The sequence below is a fragment of the Corvus cornix genome, chromosome 3 (genome assembly GCF_000738735.6).
Source record: "Corvus cornix cornix isolate S_Up_H32 chromosome 3, ASM73873v5, whole genome shotgun sequence".
In the NCBI taxonomy this organism is placed as follows: Eukaryota; Metazoa; Chordata; class Aves; order Passeriformes; family Corvidae; genus Corvus; species Corvus cornix.
In genome coordinates this window covers 49,947,681-49,969,178 of record NC_047056.1, presented here as the reverse complement: position 1 = coordinate 49,969,178, position 21,498 = coordinate 49,947,681, and the positions used below count along the sequence as shown (strand labels likewise).

The window sequence follows — 21,498 nt, the reverse complement described above, 5'->3', positions numbered from 1 at the left end:
ATACTAAGTCTCTATTTATTGCATTGTGTAGTATTAACTTAAAATAAGTAACACTTTCCAGTATGCCATTGTATGTTGATACATTCCTGCCAAACAGCTGATATTGTTTAAATTTTAAATAAGCTTTTTCTATTGAAAGCAAAACATTAAGGTAAAGCAATTACCTTACAGCTGGAGGCACTGGAAATCCCATTAGCACCTTGTTTTTATTTAAAAAAGTAGAACTAGCAAAACTTTCAGTAGTTTATTATCATCATCAAACTTCAGAAACTTTACTCATGGACTGTAAGTAGCAATACATTTCACCTAATCATGCCAGGTGTGTAGGTCACCAGATTGCATCATGTTGGAAGTCAGATATGGGTTATGCAAGTCCTTTGGACCAAAAGTCTGAATTCCAGACAGCAGGCATCTGCCAAGTGGAAAGATTGCCCTGTCCTGTAATCAGAAAAGGACTCTGTTCTCTATTTGAGTAATGCATGTTGAATTTCACCTTTGATCAGCCTTCCCACTGAATTTCATTGATCAAAACCAGAGCAAGAAAATCAGAAAGCACCTAAATTGGAAGGCTTTCAGGCTAGAGAGTATCTTTGTACCTGAGTATCTTTATGATTTTTCTTTACAGAGGAGGAATGCTGTGCACGCTCTGGAAGGCTATCACTGACTTTCGGGAGAAGCACGCCTGACACTGATCTTTTTCTTTGCTTCTCTGCAGAGATGAAAAGATTTCCTTTCAGCCAGAGCAGGTGTGCTGTCAGAAGGACTGTTGCACTTTAATCCAGTATTTGTTTACCAATGTTAAAAACACTGCAGCTTCCTGACTGCTTTTACTCCTATAATCCTATAATAATAAGGAATCTGTAAACAACCTGCAACATTATTTTACTTTAAATGTTTTTACATACAAGTTTTTCAAAAATTTTTAGAAAACACACACATACAAAAGTTATAAACTCATGAAATATTGTAGTTAAAGTAAGTAGATGTTAATTTCATGACAAACTGATGTAAGATTTCATGTAACTGTACATCACTGGAACAAAACCAAAATGTGACAACAACTTTTCGATTTCTTTGTAATATATCTCAATACTATCTGTAGTAGAGCTTCATAATTTCAATCATAATTAGATATTTTTCTTTTAGTGTTCAAGACCTAAAGGTAATTGTTTTTACCTACTGCTCTACGTAGTTTAATATTATTTTTGGTAATTTAAGTTCTATGGTGCATTTGTTTTAGAGTTGTTTATGTACTACTGAACTGTACCAGTTGTATACATCTGAACCACAGTAATGTTAGCTTGTTCTAAAGCTATCTCTGACATACACAATTGAAAATAAAAATAACCTAAGACTTACTTTTTCCTGTATTTTTGGACTTCTAAAATAATAGCAATGGTGTAGAGCTGGAAAATATTGGAATAAAAAAAAGAAAAAAAATTCATACCGAGTATCAAGGGAACCTTTCTGACACATCCTAAACTTACTGTGATTTGAGTATGATAACCATAGCATTGAATATTTTCTTGGTTTTTCTATTCAGTCTAATTCCTGTACTAACAAGCCAAGACCAAACAAAATTCTTCTCTGGGTGCTGTACTTGACTTGTGAAATGAAAAGTCCTGCCTCCATGCACTGAATAGTCATTGTGGCCTGTTGTCTCTTCTTCTGCTTTTGTTTATGCAATGATTCTTTTCTCACATGTAATGTAAAAAGGGTGGTGGATGTTCCCTGCCCGTCCACTGTCATTGTCACTCCACTATTCTAACACTGGGTATCAACAAATTCTTCTGGGGCAGCTGCAAAAATTCCATTGTGGGTAAGACTTGCCTGGACAAGAAGCTGCTTCTTTCTTCATAAGCCTTGGTAACCAGTAAAAGACTTATGCTCTTAATTTTTCAGGTCTAGCAGGTATTTTCAAAGAAAATGAAATATTTTTTTAAACATAAACATGTTGTTCTAACATGTGTACAGTAACTTTTGCTGGCTAAAACGCAACAATTATGTATTAAAAAATAAGATAAACAAAGAACAGTAGATCAAATAATTTTAGTCAGTTTTTTTTTTTTTACTCTGAAGATGGTTCTACTGATTTTTAGGCACAGATGTATTCAACTCATTCCAAAAACTTAACTACATTTCATGAGAAACACAGCTACTGTTTACCAATTCCTACTGCTATTACAGCAGAAAACAATACATTTTCAAGGTAGTTGTAAACACTAGAAAGACCAGTGGGGGAGGTTGACTTGTAAAACCCAAAACATAAAAAACCTACCCATTGAGAAGTAACCCTAGGACAATGAACTTGCCTAATTTGATTTTTGTGTGAAGCATGATCCTGTATTGGTCCAGGTTTGAAAACCTCTGGTGTCATGCAGTATGACTAGAAGGCAATTGCACTGGTCTGTTTACTTTGAAGGCATGCAGCCTGCTCTCTATGACTCAGGCTGCTCAGAAATGCCAACTATGTAAGAGAGAAGAGAGTGTGATCGAGGTTTCCATTGAATGTCTCCATGAAACCTAGCCTGGCACCAGCTGGGAATTAACTCCTATAGTTCATTACTGGCTTCACCAGACCCGAGGTGGCTTCTGCAGCATTGCTTAGCAATCAGTTCTGTATTCTCCATGGTGAGACTGCTGGGTCTGATCCATGTCCAGGCTGGGCCATGTACACTCATGCTCCTTGAGCAATTGGGTTCTGGTCTGAATGTGGCTCCCTGAGCAGCACAGTTTATCCATGTAGGTGCTAGATCTGTGCACAAAAGTTTATGTAAGATCCCTACATCAGGCTAGTTCCTATAGATAGTACCAGATGTTACTTTTTACATCCTCAGACAAAACATGAGGAAACACTTTGGGATGGAGTGCATCAGACAGGTCAGCCTGGGATTCTTCAGCCTGGCTCCCAGAATATGCTGGTGGGTAGATGCCTACATGGAGTGAGGGATTTGAGATTATGTTAGGGCAGGATTTTACTGAGGACAACATTCTGACCATAGGGCATACCAGTGGGTTTGAACTTGGATAACCTCTTGGCCCTTGATCAGTGCTGTTGTAATCCAGGGCTCAGGTTGACCTAGAGACACCTTTACACCTCCCTGAAGAGAATACAGAAGTGAAAACTCGACCAAGGCAGTGCTGTTTTTGCTGTCTTTTGCACCTTTCATCATAGAGCCCAGCCTGTTCTATTACAGACACTCTCCTGCCCGGAAGCCAACAGGGCGTGTTTATCACCCAAGCCCCAAACTGCTTCTTTTAGAGCATAAATGGCTCTCAGTGCAACAAAGTATTAATCTTCCCTTCCCCTAGAAAACCTTGTGCTCTGAACTTAGCAGTTTGTGAAAAGAGGATGTTCTGCATGGTGGCTGAAGTTGGCTTGGTCCAAGCTCACAAGAATAAGGGAGCTGCCCCTCTCCCCTCCTTGCCTGCATCCACAGCTGCATCCTGTGAGTTCCCCAATTCATTCACCCTCCTTCAACTGTAGTTCTGATGACTTGTAGGTGCTACCTACAAGCAGATGCAAAATTAAATGATGTTTCGATGCTGACAGGAACACTTTGAAAAGAAACACTCTTATGACCCTTAAAAGCAGTATAAAGCAAGTTAAGGCAAACTCATAGGAAAGGTAACAGGACCATGACCTCATGACCTTTACAGAAATGACTGATACATCGACAGGTCTTCACAGAGCCTTTTTTTTTTTTTTTTTTTTTGGAAGCAAGGCATTGCACGCAGCTTTAAAACCGGCTGTTTAAGAGCACGTGCCGCAGGAACGAGTCTACAGCAGTGCAGCTCTTTCCCACACGATGCGGCGCATCGCCTGGGCTTGCGAGGCGGCCGCCACTCCTCCCACCTACTGTCGAGATGGCGAGCATCCCCAAACCTGTTGTTTCTCTCCGCGCCGATACCGAACGAGCTGCGCCACTGCGGAGGGAGCTACTCTGAAGAAGAAAAAAAAAATAATCACACCTGTGTGAACACTGGCACCTCGGCTGCCCGGGCCGCCGAGGGGGCCGGGAGTGCGGGCAGACGCCCCCGCACCGCCGCCGCATAAGCGCGTCCAGCCCGTGAGAGGCGGCTGCTCCCGGGCCGCGGGCGCCGGTCCCGCCCTCACCTGCTGCCGGGCAGAGCCGCCGGCGGGGGCGGGGGACGTGGCGCTCACCTGCCCCGGGCCGCGGAGCCGCGGGGCGGAGCAGCCGCGCTTGGCGAGCAGGAGGAGACATGGCGGAGGCCGCGGGCAGGAGCGGCGGGCGCCAGCGCCCCGCAGGTGAGCGACCGCCGCCGGCCGGCCGGGCGGAGGGGGGCGGCGAGGATGGGCCCGCGGCTGCGGGGACCCTGCGCTCCCGGGCGGCTGCGGGCGGCCGTGCGGAGCGGGAGCGCGGCGGGGCCCGGCGGCGGCCTCGTCCGCAACAGGTGCGGGGGGCGCTCCGCGGCCGCCCGGCTCTGCGGAGGCTTCGCTGCCTTCCCCAGGGCACCACCACGACCCGGCCGGGGGCAGCCGAGGGTCGGCCCGGGCGGCGGGCAGAGCTGCGCCGGTGGGGGCGGCGCGCCCGAACCGTGCCCGTCGTAGCAGCGAGACCCCCCCGACCCCGCGCAGGGGCATCGGCGGGGCCACGCTGTCGTTCCCGGGTCGCCGCTGGTGCTTTTGGAACCTTCGTTCCTAGCTTGGAGTGCTGCCGGGCGCCCGCACGGCGGCGGGGCTAACGCGGGGTGTGGAGCTGTCCGGCGAGGAAGGGGTCCGGAGGGGACGGCCGCCGGGCTGCGGGCTTTGGTCGGGGTTGGAGGTAGCACTGACCTGCCGCAGTAAGGTCACGCTGCTAACGGGGACGGGGTGAGCCCCGGCGAGGGCGGAGGGACGGCTCGGCAGGGTCAAGGTACCTGGTGGCTGCGCCCCGGCGCCTGCCGAGCGAGGCCCGCTGCGGGGCCCCGGGGCTTGGCTGCGCCTCAAACGCGTGCGAGCGACGGGCTGCTGCAAGCCCTTATTTCCTATAGGGAAAGCGGGGAGATGTCCTTGCGTCTTCTCTAAGGAGGGATGTACACTGCGAGAGTGTTTTAACCCGCTTTTATTTTGGCCCTAAGGGCGAGGAGGGTGCAGGGAGGAGATTTTGGCTTACGCAAGCGGATCGACCGCTGTATCACTGTTGTAGGCGCGGATGCTGTTTGTTTTTGCTGCTTGCTGGACTGTGAAGTCTGACTCCAACTTTTAGTCCTTTTTTCCTTTTTTTACCTCCCTCCACAGTCCAATTCCACTCACCCTTTGCTAGTCCTTCTCTAACATATGTCTAAGTTTATCTCTAAATTAAAGAGTGCGCTTTTCTATCAAAACAGCATATGAATAGGCCATATGGCTGTTGGCTAATTGATTGTGTTTCCCCAGTATAATATTTTTAATACATACTTTATGTAATGCAGACATGCAGTCACAAGCAATGACTGTGGGCAAACCCATCCAACTGCTGTCTTCATTAGACTTAGAAATACTGTGGTTCTGCTCAGAAATCCTTGCAAGTCACTCCCAGGCATCACTCTAAAGTTCAGCTTCAGAAACGATGTGCATCTGGGTTCCTATGTGCTTCAGAGTTTGCAACTGCATTGATTTCACTTTCAGGAAGAACTGACTGTCTGTTTTTTTTTTTGAAGCCATTTCTAACAAAATCTTTTTGAGTTCTCTACCTTACATTGCTGATGTTTTGTTTTGTTTTGGTTTTTTTAGCTGGATTGTCAGTCTTTTTCTAATTACGTACCAAAACTAGAAATGAGCCAACAGGTGACATGTATTTTGTGTATGTTCTGTTTTAAAAGGACTTATGTTCTTAGATTTATTCTGAGTTTGCTTTATAGTTTCATTTCAGGCTGCTGTGTTGAACTTTTACTCATCAGGACATTTGTAGACAGAAGGATCTGCTTTCATAAATTCTTGAGTATTTTGAATTTAAATTGCTTTGTGCTGTTAAAGTTCACTCGAAACTTCCTTGTCTGTGAAATGTTAAACTTCTGTGAAGTTGTTTGTTGTCTGTTGAGATCCTTTTAGGTCTCTGAGTTATCACAGGGGCCGCTTTGCAGGCGTTCACAAACAGGAACAACCTCAAAGTACTTCAGGATCTGCTTCTGTGGCTCTTTGGTCCATCCATGAGTGAGCAGATGTGTGTGCCCAGGGAGGGCCACGCAGATGGCTTTGACTGCAGTCTGCTCTGCAAGCGGAACACTTGTCTGGATCCGGCTCGTCAGGAAGGGCAACATCCCATCTGTGTTTAGTGAAATTACCTACTGGTTGACCTATTGACTCTGTTTAAAAAACAAAGCTCTCTGTGTGTGTGTTGTGGTGTGTGTCTGGTTTGTCTCTTTCCTTGCCTCCTGTGGCTATACACGTGGACTTTCAGGGCTGATCCTGGGGAAAGCTTCAACATCACCACATGGGGTTTGCAGGGAGATGTTCCAAGTGGCTCCCTGTATTGGCAGATGGTCTGCTGCATTTAACTAGCTTTCTTTGGGTAAATGGTTTAATTATCAGGCTGAAGGGTTGTTTTTTTTTTTTTCATAAATGTATAAGTGGCAAAATGAGTACAGTGCTCAGGAGATATACTAACATATACCAGTTAGAATTTTTCAGTCGTAGCTACTCGAGCATCTAATAGCACTAACAAGCTCTTCAGTGATTCCTGAGATGAGAGGGGCCCTCTTGTGGGGAATACCACACGGAGAAGCTTCTGAGGCACCTCATTTTATGGCTGCCCATCCATAAACACTGCCTGTGAGAGTTCCCCGTGTGTGCTCCGGGCTGCCTTGGCCAGCTCTGTGCGCAGGTAACAATTTGCTTAAACTCTGGGATACCAGAGAGAGCAATTGTTTGTAATGTCGCAAAGAAGCTTTAATGCTATGTTTTTGTGTACTGTTGTAGTTAGTGCTCTCTTCTAAGTGAGCTTAGTATTACTCTGTACTTTTTGCAGCAAAACAAATCTGCACTTTAAATGATGCCAGTGCCAGGCGGCTTGTGAAAGCCGAACACTTGATGTGCTCGCTCTTTAACTGCTGATGGGACTTCATATCTGTTGCTTGCTTATCCTGGTATTTTCTCCATCTGAGAATAAATCAAATTTCATCTTACTGTGTTTGGGTGTTTTTTTTTTTCTGACAAATAGATAAATTATTAGGGAAAACACGAAAGTACAGAAAGCATACAGTGGGTGGGAGCTGAAGGCGTGCTCTGGTTCCCATGGCTCTTTCCCAGCAGTGCCAACGTGTTTTGCTGGGGAGGATTTACACGAGTGTGTTGTGACACGCGGGTTTTGTCTCTGGCAGGCTCAGGCGATTTATGTTCCTTCAAAGGGGAGCTGCCGGCTGCAGGGCGCTGCTGTTCCCGCCTCGCTGCGGCCGCGGGAGGGGATGGACTATGCCCGTGCCCAGCCACCGGCACGGGGGGTCCTGGTGCTCCAGCACAGGCTGCGGCACCGCCCGAGGGTCACCGCCGCCCCGGCTCCTTGCGCTCACCCGTACCGTAAACAGGGACTGTGGGAGCGCCAGGCGCCGTGGGGAAGCGGGGACCTGCCGCCAAATGGACACTGCCGCGACGGTATGTGCTCACAATGCTGCGAGTGTTGAAGCTTGTGTGTGGTAGGCGTGCTCCAATTTCCATCCATGATCATCTAAATATTAGTACATCGTGAAGCCTTTCTATCTTTTAATATATAAACTGTGGGTCTGCAATTCTTCTATTGCCATCCTCCTCTGATTAAAACCTATTCGGACTTTGAAATTGTGTATCAGAGCTTATGATTATATCTTTGGTCCCACATTAACAATTTCTGAGGCAGTTCTGAATGCACAGAGACTCGGATTTATCAGTATCTTGTAGAATGAAAATGAAACAACTAATTTAAATTTAGGTTAAAATCCTCATAGCAGCTGTCCCTCAGCTTTAGAAAGCTGTTCAACTACTGTGTCTTGGTATCTCTCATTGGTCAAGTAATGTCTGTGCAAGGACTGCACACTGTGGAAAACTTTGAACAAGCCTTTTTATGTGCTTATTGTGTAATGGGGGTCAGGCTTTCTCCACTCATCTATGCCCAGCAGTGCTAGTGTGTAAAAAAAAAAAAAAAAAAAAAAAAAAAAAAAAAAAAAAAAAGAGAGAGAGGTGTGTGTGTGAAACAAGCCACAACAAACACAAACTTAACACCAACAACAATCCAACCATGTCCAAAAAAATTCCCTCCCCCCAAAAAAATTCAAACCCAAAGTAACTCCACACGCACAGACACACAAAACCCACAGAGCCAAACCCTGACGCAGGGAAAAAAAAAAAATCTGAGTTTATGAAGAATCAGGCCTGTTACGTGATGGTCAAACATCTGGCTTACATGGTACTTCCAGTACAGAAAGAGAACTTCTATTAATCTAGTTAAAGTAATATGCATTGCTGTTTTTCTTGGGCTTAATTTTGAAAAGAGATGTACTTGTGTATGTGCTGTTTCAAACTGCAAAATGTTGTAAATTCACAGTACTCTGAGATGGCTAATATTTTATTCACATGATTTATTAGTATCCCAGATAAACAAATTTAATACTTTAGAGCTGAAAATTATTTGTGGTGTTAAAGGTAATTAAATGATCAGAGCAATAATTGCCTCAATTATGTAAATACTGCATAACCTTACAACAACATACTTTCTTTTCCACTTGAAAAAAGTATGTGTAAGTCTACATCCACAATACAAGCCACAGTGTGCTGTTGCTGTTGTTGTCGTGACTCTCTTTGCGTATCTATCCTTCCTTCAGGAAGAGGATCCCCTCTATGTGACTTCTATTAGAGAAATGCAGTGGCCTGCTAGGAACTATGGCAGAACAGATTATGTGTATATTATATTCTTTTTTACCTTACACATGCATGAGAAATAGTGTATTTGTGAGACTGGTTCAGGTTTAATTCTGCAGCTCTCCCGTAGTGTTGGTTCTGGAGTCATGCCATATTTGCTTTCATGAAAACAAGTAGAAGGTATATTTATATCCTTCTTCCTGGCTTTAGAGAGAAAGCTTGAATATTTGTGTTCTAGGAGATCTGTCAGAGTTCAACGGAAACAACCGTAAGTTGTCTGCTAAGATGACAGGCAGCACTAGGCTCCCTCACTGTTCAAATAAATGGAGTTAGAAACCCTGACTCTTGTTGACAATGAGATTCTTCAGAGAGGTGATAGAATGATTTGTGCTCCAGGAAGAGAGTCACTGTGAGACTAGATTACTGAGGGGAGAAATACAGTACTGACATCTCCAAATATTCCTCATCTCTCTATCTGAAACTCTGTGTTCTCCCTTATCCAAAAGTCCAGACATCTTGGTCATCTTCTAAGAAACATGTTGGGAACTAAGATGTCAGGAAAGCACTGGTAATTAACACAGTTCATAGGATTCCATCCATCAGATACTGTCAGTAATACAATACTGGAAAAAAATTTTAATTTGGTCTTGGCATATTGCCTTTTCTTTCATGTCCACATTTCTGTGAAAAAGCTTGGAGCCTTTTCTTTGAGGTATTCATTTCTACTGAAAAGCTTAGTATGTACATAAGTGCTCTTGACACATAAAATGCAGGTATTTTAAAAAATAAGCTTTTTTTTTTTTTTAAGAGAGAAGCAGTGGCATCATTGCCCTGGCTATTAGTTGTAGAGCAATTAGAATTGGTGACTTCTGTCTTCTACCAGATTCCTGTTTCCTACTGTCCTTTGAGCACCCAATTCCTTGCTGCCTTTCCTTATTTAACTGACAGTTGATTGAAGTTACACGGTATGTTCTACTATGGGGCATAATCCAATATCATTCTGTTACATATAAATAGAGAGCATTGACTAAGAACGATCTAATATGTTTTTGATTCATTGTGGTGTGCCTTGTGCAATGTTTATAATTAGTCATACTATGCAAATTAATTTAATTAAAAAATGTGACACACTTGTTAATGTAAGCCTTGTATTTGATTGTTTTATTGGTGTGTATGTGTGCAAAGTGTTTGTGAATGATGAGACTCTTGATTAAGTTCTTGATGAGTTCTTGATGAACTCCTCATGTTCACATGCCTTTTTGTGCTGATGAATGAGTTTGACTCAAAACAGGGCAGGGCTTCCAGCCTTCTCCTAAATTTTTCCTATGCATGGAAATGCACACAGGTTTAGTTTTCTTTGGCAGAAGGGGAAAGAGTTAACACCTTCTGTTTAGTCACTTCTGAGGAGCTCTTAACAGCCCTTAGTCCAGTGTGTGGCACTGTCACACGTCAGAGGGACAGCAAACTGGGAAGAAGATTTCCCTTATTATTCTCTAGCATTTTATGTTCTTACTGATTAATTCAAGGGACGTTTTGTTTTTTTTCCAAGAAGGTGAAAAGAAGAAATCCTTTATTATATCAGATGTTTGTATACTGAAGTTGTTTAAAAAAATTCAGTTACTGCAGTAAAAGAATTGGCTGAGCCTTTATTGTCTTGTATATAAAAGTGAGGCCTTACAGATATCTTTCAAGAGAAACTTAGAAACCTCTGTAAAGACAAGGTTATTATGTGTCTTTTTTGGAAAATAAGAGGTAGAAGGAAGAGAAAATAGAGAGCAGCAGTGGAAAAAATTAGGTGTTTGAGACAGTGGTTGACTTAATGGAAGCAAGTGGTTTTTTCTGATACAGTGGCTATATTTGTTATTTCCAAGTTAACTGTAAAAAAACACAAAACCAGGTGTAGGGATGAATCCTGCCTGTCTTTTTAAGGCTAGTTTGTTTTGTCTTAGATTTACATGCCATTGAAAAGGAGTTTTCCAGTCCTCTGATGCTGGGTAAATAGCTGTTTTCTCATACGAGGAGGAAAAAAAAAAAGGCCCTATTATTTCCATCTTTTAGGCCTGACTTCCTGATTTAAAACCTAGTGAAGTAGAAAGTAAACAGACATCTGACTCCCGAAGAAAACTAAGAATAGATTGAGTTTGAATTTTAGCTTGTGTATGTGTATTCCAACATAGTCCTGTGAGGAATAGGGAGTTGGAGTTAATGATCTTTATGGATCCCTTCAAATTTGAGATACTGTATGATCTAGCACTGCCTGTATTACGTATTTTTAAATGAGTTCTTAGAAAAAGTTTTTGACATAGATGATTAATGTTGAAAATGTCTATACAAAATATGATTGTGTGTTTTGATGAGTAGGTATGTTGAAAATTTTTTGTTGTAACGTTTTTGCAGGATGGGAGGTTTTAACTGAATTTTCCTGATCTTTTTTTCCCAAGAAAGAAACATTTGGAACATAGTTCCCAGTGGAACCCTATTGTTTCATGCAGGGAAAAAATGACTGTAGATGCAAAATTCTATATCATTTCTTATCCTAAGTATATAAGATATATACTTACCTTGCCCTGAACCCCTCAGTTAGAAGAAAATCAGAAATAACAATGAAATAGTGGCAATCTGTAAAGGAATGTATGCTAAAATAATATATTTTCTTGATCTATTTCTTGATACAAAACACATGTAAGTTGAGGGGAACCTTTCACAGGGCAGTGGCTGTGGAATGTAAATTTACGTGCAACTCATTATACTCTAAATCACAGTAATAGCTTGATGTACAGTTTGGATAGTTTACAGGGGATGAAACAATCCTGTCAGTGAGAGAGGATAGCAAATCTAGAGTTCAAGTGACTGGCTTCAACTTCCTTTTCATTTCATGGGTAAAGGTATCAAGTCTTAATATGTGATGGTAAAGCAGAAACATCACTCAGCATGTTGTCGTAAATATTTACATTTCCCATATCATGCTATAATTGTCCTAATAGTCCTTGTTCAAGCTGCTGTTCAAGACTTGCCTATCAGATGATGTTTTGTGCTGGTAATTATACCTATAGAATCCAGTGGATGCAAGTGGGTGTGTTTAAGTGTAGTGGTTTGTCTGATAATGAGTTTGCAGGTGTTGTAAAAACGAAAACCCCAAAATGACCCACTGCCCTCAAGATATGCAGTTGCCCTCACTCCATCCACTGAGAGAATCTCACTCCATCAGTAAGAGAGCTCAGCTGTGATTGTTTTTATACATATGATGACTAATGATTAGAGGGGGAAAAAAATCAATAGTAGGGGTTATGTAAGAAAATTGTTCCTTTTGTTTTGTCTTTTTTTTTTGAAGAGTTTAACAGCCTTGTTACTAAAATTATCCACCCCTTCGTTCCCTCAAGGAAATGTTGCTTTCATCCCAGTTTTCGTATAGAAGCTCCCATGTAGATGAGACAAAGCTGAAATAAGAAAAGCTTCCCTGATAGGAATACTTCAGGAACTTCTTTTTCTGCCCTAAACCAGTGGATTGAGGAAGGAGGGGTTGTCAGTACAGTCTTTTTTTATGCAGTATTGGTACCTTTAATGTATGCTTAATAGTGTTTTTAGGAATGTTTTTCACAAAAAAAAAAAATCCCCAAGTGCCTAAAGTTATGGGGTATTTTTTATTATAATAGGTGTCTGCTGTAGGTAAAAGGTCACATTTTGTTTGGCATTTGGAAACATGGTGTGAGCTCGCATAGTTTTTAACCACAGGGACCTTGAAATAAAATCTTGCTGTGTAAGCTGAATGTGATATTGACACTTTTCCTCTGTCACCTCTGCATTAGTAAGACAACAGGAAGAAATATGTACCAACACCTCAGTTGCCTGTGTGTTATTGCCCAAATCAGTCTTCACCAAACTCGGTTATTACTGCATTTTGTACAGAGGGCAAGTCACTTTTATGGGTGGGTGCAGGAGATCCTGCAAGGACCAAGGGAGTCATCCTCAGTCCTGTAGCTGTTCTGCATGACTCCTTCAATAATAGGAAATGGAGATGCTGAAACAGTCAACATACCTGTAAGCTGGGAAGCCACTCCATTCAGGTGTATTTTTGTGTGTTATATACTTATATTTTTTGAAATGCCTATTTAAGGAGTCTAGCAATCAAAGATGATTAAACATTTTTAAAAGGGTAGGAATCCTTACTTAGTGACTTAAAGCAGTGAAACGGGGTGGAGCAATATTTAATGAAGTTACCATATACTTATTGTTTTCTGTTACTTTTGTTCTGTTGGCAGGTCTTGGCACATACGAAAAGTAATGGTGGTACTAACTACTGTCCACTTTCTGTGGCAATGCGTCTACTGTTATGTAGTGTTTGTGGGAGGCATTAGGTGGATGGGCATTAGGTGGAGGAATGAAGCTGTTTCTCTTTATGGAATAAAGTAGAAGTGCCCGTACAAATGCCAGAAGGCAAATTGCTGAGCCAAAGAATAGCTTGCGTTAGAGCTTTTTTCCTTACTCTTCTGTCCACACCCTGTAGTACAAAGTGTCTCTAACAGTAGACAGATGTCATCATGTACAGCTGCCGTGTACGCCCAGAGTCCAAGGTGTAGCCAAGAAGCAGGATGTAGCCAGGAGGAAATACATACTAGAGGTGGGCTCTGGGCACGGTGAGAAATGGTGCCCTCCTGCAAAATGCTTCTGGTTTGGTTGGGTGTTTTGTGCCTGAGCTGGAGAAGGAAGAGCAGTGCAGCTGAGCCTTCAGGTGGTGCTGTGTTCTTCTCCATCCACTGTGTTCCTGGCTCATGAGCCTGAGATGTGCAAGAACAGAGCTATCCTGCCAGCTGAGCATGATCCAGGACTCCTCTGTAAAGAGCATCCCAGGCCACCGTGATAGTCAACATAGTTTGTGTCATAAACTCTGACCCTTCTTCAGTATTGTTACCCGTGTCATTGAGGTGATCATATACCATCCATCATATACATCCGTATAACTCAGAGTTTTCAATGAGCCACCTACAGACTTATCAGCTAATGTTTGTGCCATCTTGTGGTGGCTGATCAGGTTACATCAAGATTCTCTTAAAAAACCCCAAAAACCCACAAAACAAAAAACCAACCAAAACAAAACAACCCTGAAGTGAGGAAAAGTAATAAAGTATTATACTTTTACAATTATAGAGTGATTCTAGCTGGCAGTTTTTCTTTAGTAGCATTTTGAAATGGTGAGCACACACTGAATTGAGGTGGAAGTGGATGACGATTAAAGAGTCTCTCAGCTGAAACATCCAGCATGTTACGTAGTGGCATTTGCAGCCGTGAAGGATGGAACATTCAGATTGCAAAACTTGTGAGCAAGCATTCTGTTGTAAATGGCTAAAGAAAATCCAGAATGCCAGCATGTGAGGGAAATCAATTAATTAAAACTTCCCCAGGCTGTTTGGACTTTGCTCATTTTGCAAAATGTATGTTAATAGTTGGAACTGTAAAACTAATGGTGTGGTACAGAATATTCAGAATTTTGTTGCCCCATGTTGTCCACGCAAGCTAGAAATTCTCATTTTCGCGTTTTCACATGTGGAAAAGAAAGTTCCAACACCCGCCTGTAATTGTGGGTGTATGCATTCCTAATGCAAAAGGTATGTACTGCATAGGAAGGTGATTAAGGGGGGTGGGGAGGTGGTGGCACACATGACACCCAAGACATGCAAATATAGAAGAGGACTCATCCTCATTATTTTAGGTTAGGCTGAAATTTCTAAACATGAATAAGCAGAGCAGCTGAGCAAAAAGCAGGTTCATGCCTGGAGCCTTCCAGGCTTCTTTTCACTCAGTGCTCATCTGCTTGTGCAACCACAGCTCCATTCTCCTGCTGCCATGCAAGGAGGAAGGAGCAGCCCCTGCTGCCGAGGTGCTTCCAGCTCTCCATGAGCGTGCAGGACACAGCATTCCCAGGGCCGGCTTGCTGCAGCTGAGGAGACAGCACTCATAGACCCTCCTTTGATTAGGATGTGTCAGTGTTGTCAGGGCAACTGTTAACAGCGGCGTATCATATTTTCTCCTCTTGCATTGCGTGCTGAATATTTTAGTGTGCTGTAGCTGGAAGAGGGTTGCAGGGAAGAAGGTGCTGCCGCAAGGAACCTGGAGCTGGGGTCTGATTGAGCAGGTTAACAGCAAAGAGCAGCATCCAAAGCAATGTGCCTTTAATTAGGGCTTTTCTTCAAAGGAGGGAACGACTGACTGCAAGCCTTTTGCTGCCGACTGGATGTTGTTATTTGTCAGCTGTTTGCATACTGCTTATCCATAGGGGATCTGTTACAAGTGCTCAAATGAACAGACAGCGTTGCAGCTAGCGGCTAATCAGGGGCTGGAGTTTCTTACTTTTTTTTAATAAGCAAGAGGCAACAGCAACATGCCTGGTTCAACTACTGCCCTCCGACAAGAGAGACTGAAGAAAAGTCCCAGGCCAAGTCCCCCAGGTTTATTCACCATTAATGAAGAGGATGAGCAGCAAAAAAATGGGAATTCCAAAAGACTGAAAGGTACGTTGCTGTTCTGCAGTGTGATCAGGGCTGCATGTGGGATGTGCTGCACAGCAGGCACAGCAGTATTTTATTAGCTCTTCTGTGTGCTACAGAGCGTCTGTAAGTGACTGGTGCAGCTTGGCAGTTCATGTTGGCACTCACAAATGTGCTGTGCATGATAGGTGTATTTAAATCCCCTGGCTTGTTATGCAATCAGCTGCTTTGGCTATGAAGAAAAAACCACTTTTTAGTTATTAATCACGTATCTTCTGGTAGGGATAAGGGTCCTGCACCAGAAATATATCCGTGAGTTTCTGTGTGTTTGCTTTGATTTCTGTTTACAGTCTGGATAAATAACTGTTAAAAACAAGGTGGTTGTAGGCTTGGAGAGTACAGAATGCAATGCCTGCCTGCTATAGAAGACAGCTTTGCCAAAGACAATGTGAAACTGTCTATACTTCCTTTCGTGTGCGGGAGGGGCACTGTGCCTTTGGCAGAGTATAGAAAAATACATTGTTCAAAAATGCTGACTTATACAAGTCTGACAACAAAACAAACAGAGAACCCAAACACAAAACCAACAAATTGTTAAAGAAAAATATTTATGGTGCTTAAGGTAGGTAAGCAGTGGTGGCAGAGGGATGCTGATGGCCACTGATTTATAGCAGGTCTGTCAAGCCTGTGTACCCACTGTCTGTCCTGTATCATGTAATTCCTGTTTCCCACATGGATCCTAGTGTTTAAATTCTCTTGCTCTGGCAGGGATTCTGCTACTTAGAATTGTGACTGGAATTTTTATTCTTTTTCTTGGTGCTCAAGTGATTCTATGTGTATGAGCACCCCTTTTGGGGGGGTGGGGGGGGAAGGATGGGATGGATTGTATCAGTTTTTGTTTACAAAACAAATGTTAGTTTGTAGCCTCAAGACACTGTTTTAAATTTCTGTTGTCACTATTCTACCGTGTAACAGGAGAGGCTAGAAAGCATTTAAATAGCCAATTTATACTATGTGTATTAATTAGAGCTGAATAATTTACAGCTAACTGATTATTTTCTTTTTCTGAAGAAAAAAAAAGGTAGCTTGGTAGCTTTCACAAACAAATTCAGAACTCAAGTTTTGTTTGTTGGGGTTTTTTTGAGTTTGCTTGTACTTTTTTTTTCTCAGAATGGCAAAAAACCTAACTGGTTAGAGCTTCATGATAAAATGTATATTGCTAGTCATTGTTAATGTGCCTATTGTGTTAGGGTCTTGTGTACATAGTTACCTGCTCTTCTGTGTATTTGAAACTGCGCATATAAATGGAGATCCAAACTCTAGTGTAAGGTTATTGAGTTCTTGATGTTTTAAGAAGCATACTACTTTCCTTTATCACCCGCTGGATGGCTTCCAGAGTCAACAGTCCATAAAGCTAAAAATCAATAATTTTCCTGGTTTTGTTCAATGGCCCTGCTAGTTTCCCAACAGTTTGTTGACTTAACTACTCTTTTCTACTTGCAGGAGTTATACAGATGTGCTTATCCTTTGTCTCCCCTGCTTTAACCAAGATTTGATTTTTGATTATTCCTTTATTTTCTCTTCTTGCTGTGAAATGTAAGTAGATGAATGTGCACAGTAGCACAGCTAGCAAGCGAACAAGTGCACATGGTTTTAAGAAGATAAAAATTTGTCAGCTTACCTTGACTGCTCCTGGTGAGAAATAATATAGGAAATGGTACAAAATATTCTGAAACTATATTATTTTGCTTTTCATTTTACTAAATACTTAAAATAGCTCATAGTGTCCCTAGACCAGAACGCCGTTTGCACAGTGATACATGTAGGTAAATAGCTACGTTTATCTATTTGAATGTTATCAGTCATTAGGTGGGTTAGGCTGGAATGCCTGGTAATGGAGAATGCATGTACCCAGGGTGCTGTTCTTCTCACCTGGTACCAAGTAAGGTCACTCCAGTGCAGTTCTGTCTGGGTGATGGACCCACGTGGGGCTTTCGTGGATCTTCAGTGTTTGTTGTTCTCTTGCTACTTTACAGGGTTTGCCTTGTCTTAGTTCTTTACCTGCCATTTTTGCTCAGCAAGCACCTGAAGCTGCTGAGATGTTTCTTTTTTATTTTTTGTCTCTCTAGCACATTCTAAGTCAGTGTCATTTTTTGTGGGAGACAGGCTAAATGTTTTCTTCATCTGCAGTTTCTGTTATCATGCTGGACTTGCCTTGGTACAGCAGTACAAAGCCCAAGAGGCCTTTAATGGATCCGATACGCCAAAGTAAAGAAATTCCTTCCTCCATTAAGGGTATTTGAATATCATTGCAAGGTTTAAAATAAACAATATTTTCATAGTTCAGGTCTTGTCAGAGTACTAAGGCTTGATTAGACTTTTTATGAGAGCTGTTTTTGTGATCTGGGAAACAAATATTAATGTGGGTCTTAGTTGCTGGCATCTGCGAGGTTTTCTTTAAATCGATTTTGGTATCAGCCATTCCTTTGCTTGTCTGGCTGTCTGCATTGAAATTGGAGAAGTCTGGTAGGCAATGAGTTTGCTTCTCCAGTGTAAACAAATAATGACAATGTTAAGGATTTTTCTTTTCAGTTGGAGGTATTAAAAGCCTGCAGTGACCTTTATAGACATGTGCTCCTGATACTTCCTTTCCTTTGATGCGAACTGTATTCACTGTTTTTTCAACAAATATTTTAACTTCCTTTCCTCCTCTTGGCTTTGGGACGGGGCCTGCATTTTTGTGATATATCTGTATGGCATCCACTATTGCAGGGTCTCGAGATCCTGTTGTGTAGTAGAAGAGTGCAAATAAAAATTACTTTGAATATCCTTTTTTACCTTTATTAACAGTATTTATTCTCCTTTCTTGTTATAACATACAGAAGTTTTGCTACATAGTGCACTCTTCAAATACAATTTCTATTGGTTTACAGAAGCTTATTTTGCACTTGCATTGGTTTTTGGTTTAGTTACCAGCTTTCCAGAAGTTCTGTAGCTATATTCACACAGAAACCAGAAAAAACAGGAACTTAACAGCCTCAGTGTTTCCTTAAAGCTTGTGCAGTAAAACAGATATTGTTTCTGTGACTGAAGAGAGTGTGTTTATGTGGTTCTGTACGTAAATCACAAAGGTATGACTGAGTAGATTAGTGTTTAATTACAGGTATCCATCCTATGTGCGTGAACTTCAGCTTCAGACATTCCTTGAATTCAGGCACAAACAATTCAAAAAGCTTCAGGATTTCCCTCCTCTGCTCTGTTAATTCTGTGTGCCTTGGATGTAGTCTTAAAACCTTACTCAATTTTATGAAATTTTTAAGTGATGCCTCCTCTCCTTCTTCTTAGAAGGAAGACTTTCTCAACTGTTGATAATGTGTTTCTAAAACTCTCATTTGACAAGGCTGGAAAAGTAATGCTCATGCTTCTGGATTATGGATTTGAATACTTAATAACTGAAATAATTTTGACATTTATGAAAAATTAATGAAAAGTCTCAGCAATGGAGTCCTTCACCATCCTGCTTATTTAAAACTGATCAAGGGGGAGGGTACCTCTAATCTGCTGATTGAGTATTCCTAATACAAAGCTAGACATACATGTCTTAGCTGTCTGAACAGTAGCACTGATTCTTTGTCATCTTGAAAACAAGAGAAGGGCTTTTTTCAGTCCTTTTGTGAATGACAGTGATGTCAGTGATCACCAGCAGATCTTGCCACTGTTGTGTGGCTGGTAATGTTTGTGCATATTGCTTATTCATATGAAAGGTTTGTCCTTCCAGAGAGATGGAGGAGATTTCTTCTATCATGACTGTTTGGGTGTTTAGACTCCATGTTCTGCATGTATTAGTGAAATACGTATTTCTTTTTAAACTCAGATTGTCTAACTTTTAGTTCAGTTGTTGTCTGTTACTGTGTGTCTATAGCTAAAGCAAACTTCAGATACCTGAAAGAAAAGGGAACTTGGCATCTTCAAGGGCATTAAACTGATAGTCCTGGAAACTGAAACTGTATACTTACAAAACAGGTATTGCATGGGGTGTGGAAGTGTAATTTTATCCCACGCTGCAGAGTCTGTGCCTCAGGCAGGATCCAGAATGACAGCTGAGTCTCTGGCTTTCACCACACTTTAAACCAGCAAAACTGCCTGGGATGGTGGTTCTCAGTGGGGCCTCCTGATACTAGTCAGAAGGCTGACCTCCAGTTCGTTTGGGGCAAAACAGTTAGCAACTGTTAAAGGCTGAACACCAAAATCAAGTACTGGAGGTTTTTGTGACAATATGTAGCCTTATCTTGCCCATCTGCATTTGAGGCAAAGTGAGTGGAAAGAGTGCGTGGAACGAAGGAAAGGTACCAATTCTCATTATGATGCTGGTTGTGTAAAGGGGCAGGGGTGAGAACCCAGACAATGTGGTTTGGCATCCTGCACATTCCAGTGGGTTCTGCTAATGTTTCTCTGCACCTTCTTTCTGCTAGCCAAGGCCAGGAGATGAGGGGTCCAAAAGTATCTGTGGTTCTTCTGGACATTTATTTACAGAATCACAGAAGCTGAGATGGAAGGGACCCACAAGAGTTATTGGTCCAACTCCTGGCTTGTCACAGGACCATCCCTGAGAATCACACCATGTGCCCAAACATTTCTTGGACTCTGTCAGGTTTGGTGCTGTGACCACTTTCCTGGGGAGTATGTTCCAGTGCCCAACCACCCTCTGGGTGAAGAACCTTTTTCTGGTTCTAACCTAAACCTGCCCTGGCACAACTTAGGCCATTCCCTCAGGTCCTATCCCTGGTCACCAGGGATAGGAGATCAGTGTCTGCCCCTCCTCTTCCCCTTACAAGGCATTTGTAGACTGCAATGAGGTCTAAAAACAACTCCCAAAGTATCTGGGCGGTACATTCTTTAGAAAGCCCTATATTCTTTTCCTACAGTGCAGCTGTTGGGGGTACAAAAGGAACTTGTGTTTTCTTCAGGGTACTGCTGCCTCTGTTTGTAGGGTTTCCCCATTCACAGCTGTAGATGCCAGGTAGCAGGAAACATCCCATTTGTAACCATGACAAAGAGATCCTAGCATGAAGTAATTTATTAGCAGTAAAGCAAAGAGACTGTGTGGAAGTCTAGGGGATAGCAGGGAATATGTCTGCAGACCAGTGGAGCAAATCTGATTTGTTCAGTCCCTCTAGCTTTCAGAGTGAAAGCCCAAGGTCTGAGGACTTGGCTTGTGTTGTAACACAGCCTGTTCATCAAAGTGTGTGCTGGGATTCCTTGCAGTGCTTATCTGTGCTGGGTAAGAATTATCTTACACTTCTAGCTCAGCTCTGTGAGAAGAGGCTTCCACTGCTGATTCTGGAGGATTGTGTTCAGTTATTTTGATGACTACTTTTTGGGGGTGAAACAGCCTGTGGTGTATTCATGTGCTCAGGGACCATACTTGACATTGAGTACATCGATGGCAGAAGTAAAAGAAAAAAGTGGGATGTTGACAGTCTTGAAAGTTTAAATTAGTTGTTAAAGTGCATTCAGTTTAACTTGACATGTGAACTGAGGATAATCCCTTTTAAGGAAAGGCTGAATTTTGAAAAATAACTTTTGTAAGTAAACGGGGTTATTTCAACCAAGATCTGAATGATAATACAGTGTTCAGCAGAACTGTCCTGGTGAGAACGGGATGCAATATTTGACTACTGTCCTTGCAGGATAGGGTGCTTGTTGAAGTTGCAAAAGGATTGGTGTTCAGTTTTTTACAGATAACTCTCAGGAAAGCTTTGTATGAGAAACACCACTCATGAAAGATTGATAGCAAGCAGTGGAGTTTTTCCTTATTCACTATTACCTCTGTAAGAGTTGTAACTTTAAAAACCTGGAATTTGGTATATGAATCTGTGTGGAAAATACATGTAAAGGGAATGTAGGTTCATAGCCATTTCCTATAGGAAAGAGAGCAACCTGGAAAGTGATAGATCTGTCCAAGAATCTTTAAATTCTCTGAGGTCTTGTTGCATTCTTTTTTCCCTGAAAATATGCAAATAATACTCTTTTGAGGACTTTATACAGTAACATGCCTTTGGAATAAGTTGACAGCAAGAAGAAATGGATTTCTGTGTCCTATTGTACTGCATTACACATGCCTAGGTAGTACCATGTTTTATTTTGCAGTGAAAAATTGAGGCAATAGCTAAGCACATGTGTTTAAAAGAAATATGTTGCAGT

The 21,498-nt window shown here is 42.1% G+C and overlaps 2 protein-coding genes and 1 long non-coding RNA gene across 13 annotated transcripts in view; 2 read left to right on the top strand and 1 right to left on the bottom strand.

Moving 5' to 3' along the window:
• MAP3K5 (mitogen-activated protein kinase kinase kinase 5) overlaps positions 1-1,358 on the top strand; it is a 100,366-nt gene extending 99,008 nt beyond the window's left edge. The window contains exon 30 of the mRNA XM_039567934.1: positions 626-1,358. Coding sequence (XP_039423868.1) covers positions 626-686 — 61 coding nt within the window. The 3' untranslated portion in view covers positions 687-1,358. The remainder of the gene's footprint in view (positions 1-625) is intronic.
• Positions 1,225-4,202, bottom strand: LOC120411591. Its single transcript, XR_005604018.1, has 2 exons — positions 4,118-4,202; positions 1,225-3,944 (listed from the first exon to the last, which is right to left on the bottom strand). It is a non-coding gene; the product is annotated as an uncharacterized LOC120411591 (long non-coding RNA).
• Positions 4,141-21,498, top strand: part of MAP7 (microtubule associated protein 7) — a 110,531-nt gene continuing 93,173 nt past the window's right edge. For 7 of the 11 annotated variants that reach the window (XM_039567936.1, XM_010399504.4, XM_010399489.4 and 4 more), the window contains exon 1: positions 7,372-7,573. In XM_039567936.1, coding sequence (XP_039423870.1) covers positions 7,387-7,573 — 187 coding nt within the window. In that variant the 5' untranslated portion in view covers positions 7,372-7,386. Of the gene's footprint in view, positions 4,271-7,160; positions 7,574-14,600; positions 15,319-21,498 lie in introns of those variants that run through there. The other 4 variants (XM_039567935.1, XM_039567937.1, XM_019288077.3 and 1 more) reach the window with 4 other exon arrangements.